Here is a 14,058-nt window from a genome sequence, read left to right on the forward strand (position 1 = left end):
TTTTTTAAGCATTTAGATAAAGTGAAAGAAATAATTATAAATAATTTGAATATAAACAAGTTGAGAAAATGAAATCAAATGGTGTGACTTCATTTTTCGTGTTGTCCTTGCTTACAACGTACTTTACTTTTATCAGTAAGTTTTTTCTTATCATTTTACAACACATTCAACATAGTTTATTCATGTATATTTTTATGCATTTTTCCATATATATATATATATATATATATATATATATATATATATATATATATATATATATATATATATATATATATATATATATATATATATATATATTTATATAGATATATATATAAATGTTTATTTATCTAAAATTACAGATAACGAATTAACTGGATTCAGTGGTCAGCTAACAGAGGATATTTTTGTACCAACACCTGTTACACACCGTATGATTCCAATTAACAAATGGGTAGCAAGCAATGAAATTTTTTATAACAATGATGTGTTTACAAATAGAATTATAAAAATACCGAAAGACGGTCTCTATATTTTAACAGGAAATATAATCATTAAAACTGATGAAAGCAATATGTTTGAAACAATATGGCATAATGAACTATATCTAAATTTTTGCAAGTCTATAAAATCGTTGAGACAAAAAACGACTCAAACATTAAGCTTAGGATGTTTTGCGCGACTTCGAAAAGGAGAAACAATTTCAATCTCAATCGTAAATAAGTTTGAATTAAATGTTATGAGTGGTTCATCCATTGGATTACAAATGGTCAGTGAAATTGGACATATTCTTTATTTTTCATTACCAATTCCCTTACCAAACAACACAGATGCCAAAGCTAAATTTAAAATGAAAGAAGTTTTTTCAAATTTTAACTTTTACAACACTCTAACAGGTACAAATTTTAAAAAAAATTTTTGTTAAAAATATTTAGACATGTTTTTATATATTGGAATAGGATTTAGTTTAAGAGCAGAACTTTATTGTTGTTTTTGTTTCATTTCTATCACTTTGTCATAGAAATGAAACGTAAATAACATATACAATAAAAAGTAAACAAGCTTGTCTACAGTTGTTTAAAACTCATATTGAGATAAACGTAACGTTGTTTACAACAAATATAAATAATACATATGTTTACAATAAATATAAAAGTAAAAAATAAGTTTTGGAATAAATAAATAATAAAAATGAGTTTAACATTTTTTAAAAATCAAATGGACTCAAAATACATTGATGAAGACGGGGCAAGGTGGCGAACGTTTTGAAAATCTAAGTTTTTGAAAAGCTGTCAGCCATAAAGCAATAAGCACTTAGCATGTTTTTTATCATAATTGTTCATTGCCAGAATGAGTTTTCAGTTTGCAAGTAGAAAAGTTTGAAATAAAAATTAAAATGTAAAGTTCGTAAATGTGTCTTCTGGTTGCGTGACCGGGGCAAGATGACTTGTAATGCGTTTTCTGTCTTTGATTTTATAACATTTTTAAAACTACCGACTATTTTAACGAGAGTAACACAAAATAAACTTTGCTATAAAAAAATAAAAATATAGTGAAAAAAAATATATCAAAAAGAAAAACTTTTTTCTTAACTCAGAAAAGAATAGTACAAAATTACGATATTTAAAAAATTACGTTTACAATATTTAAAAAAACCAACTATTGTTTTAAATACAAGATATAAATACAGACTTGTTTCCACCCGTTTAGAAATTTTTTGTTGAGCTTTTATACGAAAAGCTATCTTGTCCCGTTTTCCCTTACCTCTCTCTCTCTCTCTCTCCCTCTCTCTCTCTCTCTCTCTCTCTCTCTCTCTCTCCTCTCTCTCTCTCTCTCTCTCTCTCTCTCTCTCTCTATATATATATATATATATATATATATATATATATATATATATATATATATATATATATATATATATATATATATATATATATATATATACAAACCAATGTTGATAGCAAAAAAAAAACTGTTTTCTTGCGGTATATTATGGCAATTGCATTATTACTAGAAAACATTTTAGTTCAAAAGACATAATTCATTAAAATAAAAAGAAATTAAAAAATCAAAGTAAAAAACATGTTTAGGGAATTTGTATGGGCCACTCAAACTTATAAAACAGTCTGTTTTTGGAACATGAAACGCCGCCACTTTTTATCAGTCCAATCCTTGTGATTTTTGCAAAATTAGAGGCAACCACTAATATTATTTTTAGAGATACTTTAACGTAACACGGTACGATTGAATATAAATGTCCTTGGCAAGACGCCTTTGAACTTTGAACTAGCATTCATACAAGTAGACAATTAAATGAGAATTAGTGTATTTGAAATATATGAATGTCTTTCACAGCCAAACGACGTATCATGTTTTTGAATTTAGCAATTTTTGGTTTTTCATATTATTTTTCTGTATTGATTCCATTTGTTGACTTGTTGTGACAAATGGTATCATGAAAAGTTATCTTAGGCATCGTTCAGACTTGCCGTATTAAGTTAATTAAGTAACAACTTAACGGAATAAGGCAAGATATATCTTTAAATATGTCTGAAACATCACATTTAGCAATTGATGTTGTAGACATATTTTAAGATAACAACGATTGAATAGTGCATGATGTTAATGTACATAAAGCATTTAAGAAGTTTTTCTAGTTGTGGATAACTACGTAGTTATTGACACAAAGCGTAACTATTGTGTGAACGATTGTATATGTGTCGCCGTCATGGATGTTTTGCATTTATAAGTAAATAATCTATAATAACTAGAAGTAGTTAGATCTTTTTGACCTCAACTTTTGTTGTATTAGTTGTACACATAAAGAATTTAGTACATGCTATATTTTATATATAGAATCTATATAGCTATATGTTATATATGCTATATGTTAGATATAGAATCTAATGGAATACCGTATAAGATAATCCTAATATTACTTGTTTAAAAAAAATATAATAATGGATATAAAGATACAATAATTGCCTAAACGTTATACAAACAAAAAAACAAATAGTATATGAAGTAACATCTTTTTTTTTTTAATTAATTTTACTCCCAACAGGGTTGCTAGCAACCGCTAAATAAGTTGGGAGTTGACATAAAGCAAAGTAGTTCTTGTCAAAGAACAAGAAAGTGGTTGACAAAAGATTTAAAAAACTGGAAATAGCATAAGATAGAAAAATATGAAACGGGGAAAGAATTTCAAAAGAACGATGTTTAAGGAAAAAATTAATACAATTCTTTTAAGCATGAAAGAACAGTTAAAGTAAATTAATGCAGATTAGCTGAATGACTGAATGTCACGCAATAATTGCACAATTAATGCAGCTAAATGACTGAATGTCACGCGAGATTGAACTTTATTTGATGTAGCAAGTGATAACTTGAGCAGTAATCATGGTAATATTTGTAGAAAAGAGAAAAAGATTTTTCCAAGAACAGGACAGAAGCTAAAGTTTAGCAGCTAGAGTAACATTTGCATTTCGTTTTTGGTCTAAAAAAAAAGACTTCATTAGAAAGACAACTCTCATACAACCGCAGCCATTCATACATAGGTGAATAAGAAATTAATAGAGGTAAAGAATGGAATCAGGAGTATGAAAATGGCGAGCAAAGTAAAGAGATGCAACGTTAACAGATGCTGTTTTATATATTTTAATATTATTTTTATAAAACCCAAGTCACCCAATTTTAAAAATATATTTGCTTTTAATTTGTTATATAGAATATTATTTTTTTGTGTATTAAAGCCTACTGTTTCAGTGTAATGTTACAGTGTTCCCAGTGGGCGCAGGCGTCGTCCGGAGGTAATCCGTAAGATGTCCGTAAGACGGGGGACGTCCGGCGGACGTCCCCCAGACGACGCATGCACACTGGGTTTTGCTTTTTTGGGGACAGTATAAGATTTAGAGTATCTAAATCTTATATTGTCTCCAAATCTAGAATAATTATGTTAGTTTACATGAAAGAATCTAGCTTATAGTTTACATGAAAGAATCTAGCTTATAGTTATCCCAATAAATTTACTTACTACTTTTCTTTCGATTGTATTATTTTCGATTGTATTAAATACTACATATACTATTAAATAACTACATATACTATTAACTATATTATACATACTATAAATAAATTACATATACTATCATGTATTTAAAAAGTTTTAAATTATATTTTGCTAGTCATAGAAAAATTTTCTTGACTGAAACTTGTAAACAATTTTTAAATTTTTTCGATATCCGTGTTAAAGTTTAGTTTTTATTATTATTATTATTATATATTTTTAGCTTTTGCTGGTATGAAAACTGTTGAAATACCTATATCTGGAATTTATAGTTTATCTTTAAACGTAATTACTAAAACAGACAAGTATGAAAGGAACAAAAATAACAGAAACGGAAACAGTCGTTTATGGCTCGAACTGAATAGCAAAATATTAGAAAGCATATATATTGAATCTGATATAGTTGACACAATTTTTATTCATAAAACCTTATTGCTTCAAAAAAATGACGTTATTACCTTTCAGTATATAAACGTTGAATTACTTAGTGGTGGATCATATAGCATAACCAGACTTAGCGAAGCTGCTGAAGCATCGAAGGGAATTTCAGTACTGATTCCTGAAAAAATATTTTTAGCAGAAACCTCATTAGTAAATCATTTTTTGAACTTTGACTATTTAGAAAACAGCGTGCAAACAATGCCCTATTTTTATGGACAGTCTTCTTTTTTAAGTCATCTAAATCAAAATCCGAGTGAGCAACTAAACAAAAATCCAAGGTTAATTGTTAAAGACTTTGGCGTATATTTAATAACACTACAAATTGATATTTCTATGGAAGTTAGTGATATTGATGTAATCTTGCATTCTGTTATGGAAACGGAGAAATCTGAAATCAGTTTATCAAGCGGACTAAGTGCGTCTTTTAAGTCTGCGCGTGTGAAAAATAACCGGTTCACATTAAACGGTTTTCTACAGTTGCGTAAAAACTCTCCTTTGTATATTACCATAAAGTGTAAAGATTTTTTTTCAATTAGAAACACGAGTTATTTTTCAATAACACCAATAAAAAATGAGATTTTAGCATTTTTTGGATATGTAAAGAAAGCGGAAGAAGATGCGCTTATCTGTAAAAATCAGTGGATGCCATTAAACGGTATTTATAGTCATTATAATAATACAATGAGCAATTTTTTGTCAATAAATCACAATAAATTTATTGTACCTACGATCGGAGTATACTTAATATTAATTAATGCGCTAGTCAAATCACCAAGAACACGGGACGGAAAAATACATCTTGCTATTTTTTTAAAACGTTTTAATGAAGAGAAGGTAGCAATAGCGGATTTACAAAATTCCTTGACAACTGAGTCTAATGAACTGTGGATATCTAATATATTTCAACTAAAATCTGGCGATGAATTAGAACTAATGACTAAATGTACAGAAGGCGTCCAATTTCTTGACGATGTTAAACTTGAAATTTATTTTTTAATGCATGTTGAGAAATCTGAATACTTCATCATGAAAAAACCGACAACCGGTAGTTATTCCGATTCAAAATCATCTGATTGGTCATTACCCAAAAGTATCTTACTGGATCTTACTTCTGGAGTGTACTATGTTTCTCTTAGTTTTCTTTTGGTGCACAAGGCTATTGATGCGGAACATGTAATTTTGGAAACGTACGTTTACAAAAACAACTATGAAAATCTGAAATACGGATTATACACAGTGTTAACATTGAACAAAAATAATCACAACGAAGATGGATTTGAAACGGTGAATGTATGTGGTTTTATGGAGCTTTCACAAAGCGATATTTTATACATCGAAGTTGTTTTTACCCCCTCATTTTATTATAAGTACATTAAAGAGTTTAGTGACTATCAATTCTCCGCAATTTTATTTTCTGAGATCCATAGAACTAGCGTAAGATTTAAGACAATAGAACAAAATGAAAAAGTTTTTACTTTTGTTAAAAATATTGAGCCAATAGAAAATCTACAATTTACAGAAGAGAGAGGTGGTTTTAAATCAGATTCAGCGTCATTTTTAGGACCGTATATGGTAGTGGAAAGGTCAATGTATATGATGTACGACGTTAGTGTTCAATTGAAAAATGTCATTGGTGAATTTGCGCTTTGCTTTCGCATAAGACCAAGAACAAATTTAGTTTTTATATCTAAAAAAATAGTTAGTTATATAAAAAAGTCAATTATACTTGAGGCTCACGGTGTTATAGATTTAACAATTGGAGAAACCGTCCAACTAATAGTCTATGGCGAGAAACAAGATAAAATGATATTATGTACAAGAGTGGTATGGTCTATGGTTGAAATTCTCCCCCCGATTCCACAACAATCATTTGTTAGCACATTAAAGAAGTATATATACTTTATTAATTTTTCTTAACCTTTTTTTTTAGTTACTATTTGATTCATATAAGGTACCATTTCAAATATTACTACAACTTGTTACTGTTGTCGTTATTATAATTTTTGTTGATGACATTCTCTTTGTATTTGTTTCCAGTCTTAATGGTTTTTTTTTGAATTTTTTAAATCTATTTTGAATTTTTTTAAATTATTATTATAGTTATTATTATTATTATTGTTGTTATTATTACTATTATTGATATTATTAGTATTGCTGTTATAGCAACAATACACAAATAACAACACAATAAACTAAATTTATTGTCATAGTAGCGTTTAAAAATTTCTAAAAATATAAATATTTTTAATAGTTTAGTAGGTGGTACGCACTCTTCCATACCGAATTAAAATTCGTATTTTTTGGGTTCATACAATAAATATTTTTATTACTGCTTTTAATTTTTTTCTCCTTGTTCTGTTTTAAATTGTTATTAATTATTAATTTTCTTTGTTCGGTTTTAAATTGTTTATAATTGTTAGTTTTTTCTTTATCTTTTTTTCCTACCTTTGATTAATTTAAATTTTTTTACATTTTTAGTTCCACATTGAATATTCTTGGAGACTACTTAAAATTCAATGAAGACGATAAAAGTCATAATTTTGACGTCGTGCAGTTTCATGATAAAAATTCTGATGTTAAAGATTCTGATCTAAATAGTGAACTAACAAGTTTTTATCAGATAAGAGATAAACTTAGTTTGGTATTTAGATGTTCTGAAACTCTTGATGACTTGGTGTTAAACCCTTTTCAACATATTTATACAAAAGCTTCTAATGAAAGAAACACATTATGGTCGTTATTAAATGAACCAATTATATCGCTGTTGATAATTGAGCCAAAAAGAAACGTTATTGATCTCATAGAAATAACTTTAATAAAAGAAAATGGCGAAAATTTAAAGCTTTTTGAAGGTTATATTACTGGAAAAAAAACTTTTATTTATGGCCACATGTATAAAGATTCAATACAAATTCGTAAAATAACTCACGAAAACAAAGCTCGACCTAACGTAGGAAAACAAACTGTTCACCTTGTTTTAATGCCACTTAAGCAGCAATCGCAAACAGATGGATTTTCAGCCTTATTTTTAAATGACAAAACCATCGAAGTTTATAATAAAGAAGTTACAATTGGCCCATGGGTTATAACCTCCCTTCCGTTTTTTGACTATAGTTTAGGCTTTAAAAATAACAGCGATGTGTTTTATGTGCAAGAAAACGGATACTTTTTAATTTCTATCAACATAGAAATTGATTTCATAACCAGGTTAGTATAAAAAGTAAAAATGTTACAAATCAAGTTACAATTTCAAAAAAACAAAAACAAAAAACAATGTATTAGATACAATGCCCTAGTCGGCTTTTGGTCTGTAAGACCCGTTTTTTCTACTTTTAAAAAACGTTCAGAACGTTCAAAAAAAGTTGAAAAGAGGTTTGTTGGACCATTTGCCGGCCTGGATGTTAAAAAGCATATTTTTATTATGCTGCTATGCATATTGTGTGGTAAGTTTAGGATTTTTAGATAAAAATGCAGCATGTAAAAAAATAAAACCAGTTTTTTGCAATTTGCAAAAAGCAAAGTTTATAGCTGTTTATAAATTTCTAACCATAATCTGTAAGTATATGTTTGAAACAACAGTCCGTAGGAATATGTTTGTAACAACAGTGTATAAACGCAGGGTTACGGTTTATGTTTAAAGCAAATTTTGGGAAAATTATTTGAGTGTATTAAATGTCAAATTAAATTGTATCCCTGTTCTTATTTTGTGTTGAAGATAATTTCCAAGCAAACTGAAGTTTGCAGCATGTCAAACTTTCCAAATGTCAACTAAAGATGTTTCAAAAAATATTCACAGTAATTAAAAGTTAGGTACTAAAATATCTCAAAATATTTGCCTGCCCCTAACCCTGTAGTTTAAAAAAAACTTTTCAAGACTTTTCAACTTCTCTTGAGTTCTATCAGTTTCTTGTTGTTTTAAAGCGATGACCTTGTAAAATTTACAAATTCTAAAGTTTAAAATGGGTTGTTTAAATCACAAATATTTTTTTCGGAAAATATAAAAAGATTTTAAAATTTGGTATAACACACCATATGATTATATTAGTATCCGCAACGGAGTTTTCTTAGAAATCGATGTAAGCATATATTTACGTTGTAATTATATATATATATATATATATATATATATATATATATATATATATATATATATATATATATATATATATGTTTAAAGTATTGTTAGAAAAGTTTTACATTACAGATGCGAAGTATATGTGATGTTGGACGAGAGTATATACTTTTTGATTGGAGATCAGCAATCAATAAGTTACACAAATATGTTATGGCTTGAAGTAGGGATGACCATTCAATTAATATTGAAGTGCAGTGCAATAGAAATAGTTACGATAAAGAAACTTTCTAGCTTTTCATTGATATTGCATGGTGAGTAATTATTTTTCAAAAATTATTTAAATTTAAATTGTTTCGATTATACATTTTATATCATTAGGTTATAGTGTATTAAAAAGTTCAACCTATTGAAAATTCAATCAGATTTTTCTAAGAAAGATTCTCTGCTTGTCGTTAAAAATATGCCAAAAACATCCGGCTAAAATAGAAGCTTGAAAGTTAAGATGCCTTGAAATTAAAAAATAAGTTTGATGAACAATATCAAATTCATCCACAATGAAGAATGCAAATATTTATACTTTACTTCATAAAATAAAGAATAAACGACAAAAATGTTGGAGAGGAAGGAAAAACCTCTTTCTAATATTTCCTAAAAAGCAGTGATAGGAAATAATAAGAAGATGACGTTAATTTTAGATTTGTGAAATGATGATATAAAAAGTTTATATCATACTTTCACAAATCTTTATAAATGTAATTGTAAATATTTAATTATAAATATTTTTTGTTTAGACCCACCTGTCGCTTCATCGCAGCTTTCCGACCCGTTACTTTTAATTGAAATTTTTTTTAGTGAAAAAGCGCTACCTTTTTTTTTTTTTTTTTTCAAAAACCACAGCTGTTAACTTTCAACTTGTATATATCAATCAGAAAAATTTAATACAAAATATTTCATAAAGCTTACATTTCTTGTCATTAAAATGGCGAGAAATATTACTTTTGAGACTATGAAATAATAGAATGACGTAACGATGACATAATATAAGTGTGAGTTTAATAGCATACATGAGTGTAAGTTATAATAATTTGTGTATGTTTCTGAGTCAATATACGTAAAGCTAAATGTCAGTTCTTCATCTTTTAACCTATTTACATTTACAATTCATTTTGAAGGCAAATTTAAAGTTCTTTATAATGAAAAAGGTTCACAAAACATTTTCAAACTTGGAGAAAAAATTGTAAATTATATGAGTAAGGAAAACATGAAGATGGGAGTGAGTGCTAAATGTACATTTTTGCTAATAGAATAATAACTAAAACTTGGTAGATAGTACAGATTCAACTACATTATAAACATGGTTCCTTGGACATTGTTAAGAAGAGAAAGATCATTTTTAGAAGAACCGGCTAAAAAGATGACAGCAGTATTTCATACAGTTTAAGCTTACTAAGTTTTTTTTATAGTCAAAATTCACAAGTCATTGCAAGCTCCAAGCTGTTACAGCAGAGAGAAATTCAATTAAAACAAAATTTCAACGTCTACACAATACTAGATTTTTTATCAGAGGAATGTTTCCGCTTAAATTAAAACATTCACAGGATAAACCTAGTATTTCTCTATAATTTTAAATGATTTTTTGTATTACTACTTTATATAATTTTAATCAAATTAGAATGATGAATTTGAGTAGTCATAATTACATTAAAAAATTATTCATTTGTTTAGATAATCAAATTATCAGAAGAACTTTACATGTTTCGGAAATACTAAACAATATTAATATTAATAAATCATAAATAAAAGAAAAGTTTGTTTAGTCTGGGATTATTAACTTATGTGAGGATCTTTAAACTCTAAAACTTTGTTGATACAGCATATGCAAAAGGGATCAGCAAATGCAGAATGTGTTGCTCCAAGTCAGTGCCGTTGCTACTTGGTCTGAGGCCCGCCCCCCTTCCCCAAAAAAACAACCGTTTATTAGGGTTCTAAAATCTTAAAAATTTTTCCATTTGGTATGACTGAAAAAAAATTAAAGCTCCTTATATTTGCAAATGGGTCCCCTAATCTCGCTTGGCCCTCCCCAATTAGGGTGTGTGCTCCAAGTATCTTAAAAACCAAAATAGAAAAGTATTTTTAAGAGAGTCGAATTCAGTATTGCAATTAGCACAATCACTAAAAAAAGTGATTGAGCTGGACTTAAGCAAAAAAAGTACCTTTAGTAAAAATTTAGAAGTTTATAAAATGTTTAGAAATATCCCAGTGTCAAACCATAAAAATATGTGTTCTATTTTGGAAAAAGTCTGAGTTATAAAGCAGTATTAACAAGGGTCGCGGAGTCGAATTTATCTATAGACGATGGGGTGGAGCATTATTTGAAAAATTTGAGTACGAGTGAATGGAAGTGTTCATGGTTTCCCTTAATGTACCCCCCTCCCCACCCTCTCCATTGTTGCTCCCTCGGCGAAGGAATTTTCAAATATATTTGAAAATTTAGAGGTTTTATATAAGGAAAAAATATTTTTCATGTAAAGAAGAAGAATTTTTAGAGGCTGGTGATTTAGTAAATAAACCCATGGTTTATATAAAGGATATTGATGAACTTTTTTATGCTATATTTGTTGAAGAGAATATTGACCTGTTTCTATAATTGTAAGAGTAATTGTAGATTCTGGTAATTGTAGTAATTGTAGATTCTGGTAATGGTTTTTTGTTTGTCACTATGAATATTTTTAATCGACATAAAAAAACTATTAATCAACCTTCATGATGCTGCAATTAAACGTTGTTTTATTATTGCTATTCTAGAGAAAGTTTTGCTGGAAAATATAGCTATATAAACTATAATTGATTGTGATGCGATGTATTTGGATAGTGGGAAAAAATGAGCACTTAGTTCCATTGATTATCATTATAGTAAATACACCGAAGTTAAAATCCAAAATCAAAGATGATAGATTATAAAAATGTAATTATTTCAGGAGTTTTATATTTTGAAATCCAAATACAATTATAGAAACTTTTATTCCAATACTTGCAGTACATGAACTAGATCTGTTACTATTTTTGGAAAAACTAATATTGAAATTGTAGTTTTGAATAATAGTTAAACTCAAATTATATATATTTTAGAGGCTGCAATAGCTTTGGATTTATGTTAACAATATTGTTGCTTGTATTATAAAGATAAAGGAAAACTTGATTTGTTTCCAATATTTGAAAGTTTAGGGAAGTTTTAAGCAAAAAAGCAAGCTACTTTTATAAAGAAAAAGAAATGTTGATATTGAATCTGCTGCTATAAAGTTCATCTTGTGCAACTTTATCATGTTAATAACTCCTTTGGAAATACTTTTTAGATACCCTGAAAGTTCATTTACAATTAATCATATTGTACCATTTCTAAAAAGTAAAGTATTCAAATAATGGACAGGTGTTGTAGAATTTTTAACACTTAGTTGAGAGTTAATGAGTTTTTTTTTTTGGATTCATCCCAAAATTTTGTCAAAGTTGTTATTTGTGTATGTAAATTTTTAAGTGTTTTAATAGCATGAAAGACAGAATGTTAATTATGAAAAAATGTTAATTAAGTATTGATAAACTTATAAGCTATATAAAAATGTGTATTATATAACTTAAAAGCTATATAATACACTTTGTTTATATGTAGTGTATATAGCTTAGTCTGATTAATATTATCATGGAGAATGTATATAACTATTTTTAATATTAAATGCATTTAGTAAATTTTTTCAAAGTTAGTTGTTTTTATTTTTTGCTATGTAATTTGTTTTAGAGAATTATGTACAAACATATTTTAATACATTATTATGGGAATACACATAGTACAGAGTAAAAATTAGGCAATGACTTGTGATGCATTTTTTTCTCTTAAAATTACGCAAAATATGTCGATAAAGTTTAGCATGCATGGTTCCTCCCTTTTTTGTCTAAAATTTAAATATTTGATATTTAATTTGATTCATTTCTATAGGGGTTCTTAATACATTTAGTTTATTTAACCAATATATTATTTTAAAAGAAAAAAAACTGGTTTTGGGGTAATTCCATGTCAAATGACCCAGAAAATTTTAAAAATGTCACTCAATATCTCAGATTTTACTGATTTTCATACAGTTGAGAATACTTAGTAAAATAAGAATTCCTTGAAAATTTTAGGCTCTGGCTCCAAGTAGATCCTGAAATATGACCATTTTATTTTTAATAGATGTTAGTCAGGCCCTTCTTGTTCCCTCAGAATTGCAATGTTTATTTAGGCGTTTCAAGTTACATAACTTTAAAATATGGGTAATGAGCCCTACTTTTTTTGTAGTGGAATCTTGTAATAGATTTTTTACTACCTCCCAGACAAGCTAGAGCTCTAAAAATTTCAGCATTTGTGTAGTCCTAAACATGTATTAAAATTGTTTCCAGGGCAGAAGAGGGTTGAAGCACTGGAGCCATGCCCCACTAATTTTTTTTTTGTATTTTCAATAAAGTAAAGATAATGTTTTATATTTTTATTTGCTCTCTTCGGTTTTATGGATTTAAATTAAGTACATGGATTAAAAAAAGTCATCCATCTAAAATGACTTGAATTAAAAAGAAAACAGACAGAACAACATTGATCTTTCAGACAACAACAATTGAACTATACAAATTGATGTTATCAGGCAATAAACAAGAACAAGTACAAACCAAAAAATTTTTTGAAGACAATATTTTCAAAGTTATTATTACATTATTGAAAATGCAAAAAAAATAAAGTGCCCCAGGCCATGGACACTCTGGTCATCTGCCCTTAGAAACAATTTTAACTTGCGTTCATCAGGACTACACAAAATGCTTAAAGTTTTAGAGCTCCACTTTGTCTGGGAGGTAGTGAAAAATGTATCACATGGTTGCACAACAAGAAAGCAGGGCACTTACCCCAGTTTCCCTCTAATGTATTAGGGCCCTGAAAACAATTTTAACATGCACATTCATTGGCACTACAAAAGTGCCAAAATTTCAAGCTAGTCTGGAAGGTAGTGAAAAATTAATCACAATATTCTGCTACAAAAAAGTGGGGACTGCCCCGTTAATAATATAAGCAAATCCATATACTTGCAGATCAAAATCTTTTTATTTTTTAAAAGATCAATGAATATAAATTAATATGTATTGTTTTTTTTTGTTTTTGTTTTTTTGATATCATCAAAGCCACATGGGTTTCTTGAACATTAAAAGCAGGTATATAAAAATTGCTAAAATTTATTAAAATTGATAATTACAAATACTTAATAATAGTTTTTAACACTTCTGATCATTTCATTTGATTTGCCACTCCCAAAAATAGCCACTTCCATGTTTTTAAGAAAAAAAATCAAATATTTTTAAAATTATGTTACTTGAAACCTCCAAACAAATGTTGCAACTCTGAGGAGACAAGAGAGGCCTGGCCAAATTCTGCTAAAAGTAAAACGGTCATATTTTAGGATCTTCTTGGAGCCAGAGGCTA

General features: G+C 27.9%; 1 protein-coding gene across 1 annotated transcript in view; it reads left to right on the plus strand.

Moving 5' to 3' along the window:
* Positions 1-14,058, plus strand: part of LOC100214881 (protocadherin-23) — a 47,553-nt gene continuing 33,495 nt past the window's right edge. The window contains exons 1-5 of the mRNA XM_065801088.1: positions 1-135; positions 345-878; positions 4,272-6,378; positions 6,968-7,696; positions 8,694-8,875. Coding sequence (XP_065657160.1) covers positions 69-135; positions 345-878; positions 4,272-6,378; positions 6,968-7,696; positions 8,694-8,875 — 3,619 coding nt within the window. The 5' untranslated portion in view covers positions 1-68. The remainder of the gene's footprint in view (positions 136-344; positions 879-4,271; positions 6,379-6,967; positions 7,697-8,693; positions 8,876-14,058) is intronic.

The sequence above is a fragment of the Hydra vulgaris genome, chromosome 07 (assembly GCF_038396675.1).
Source record: "Hydra vulgaris chromosome 07, alternate assembly HydraT2T_AEP".
Taxonomy (NCBI): domain Eukaryota; kingdom Metazoa; phylum Cnidaria; class Hydrozoa; order Anthoathecata; family Hydridae; genus Hydra; species Hydra vulgaris.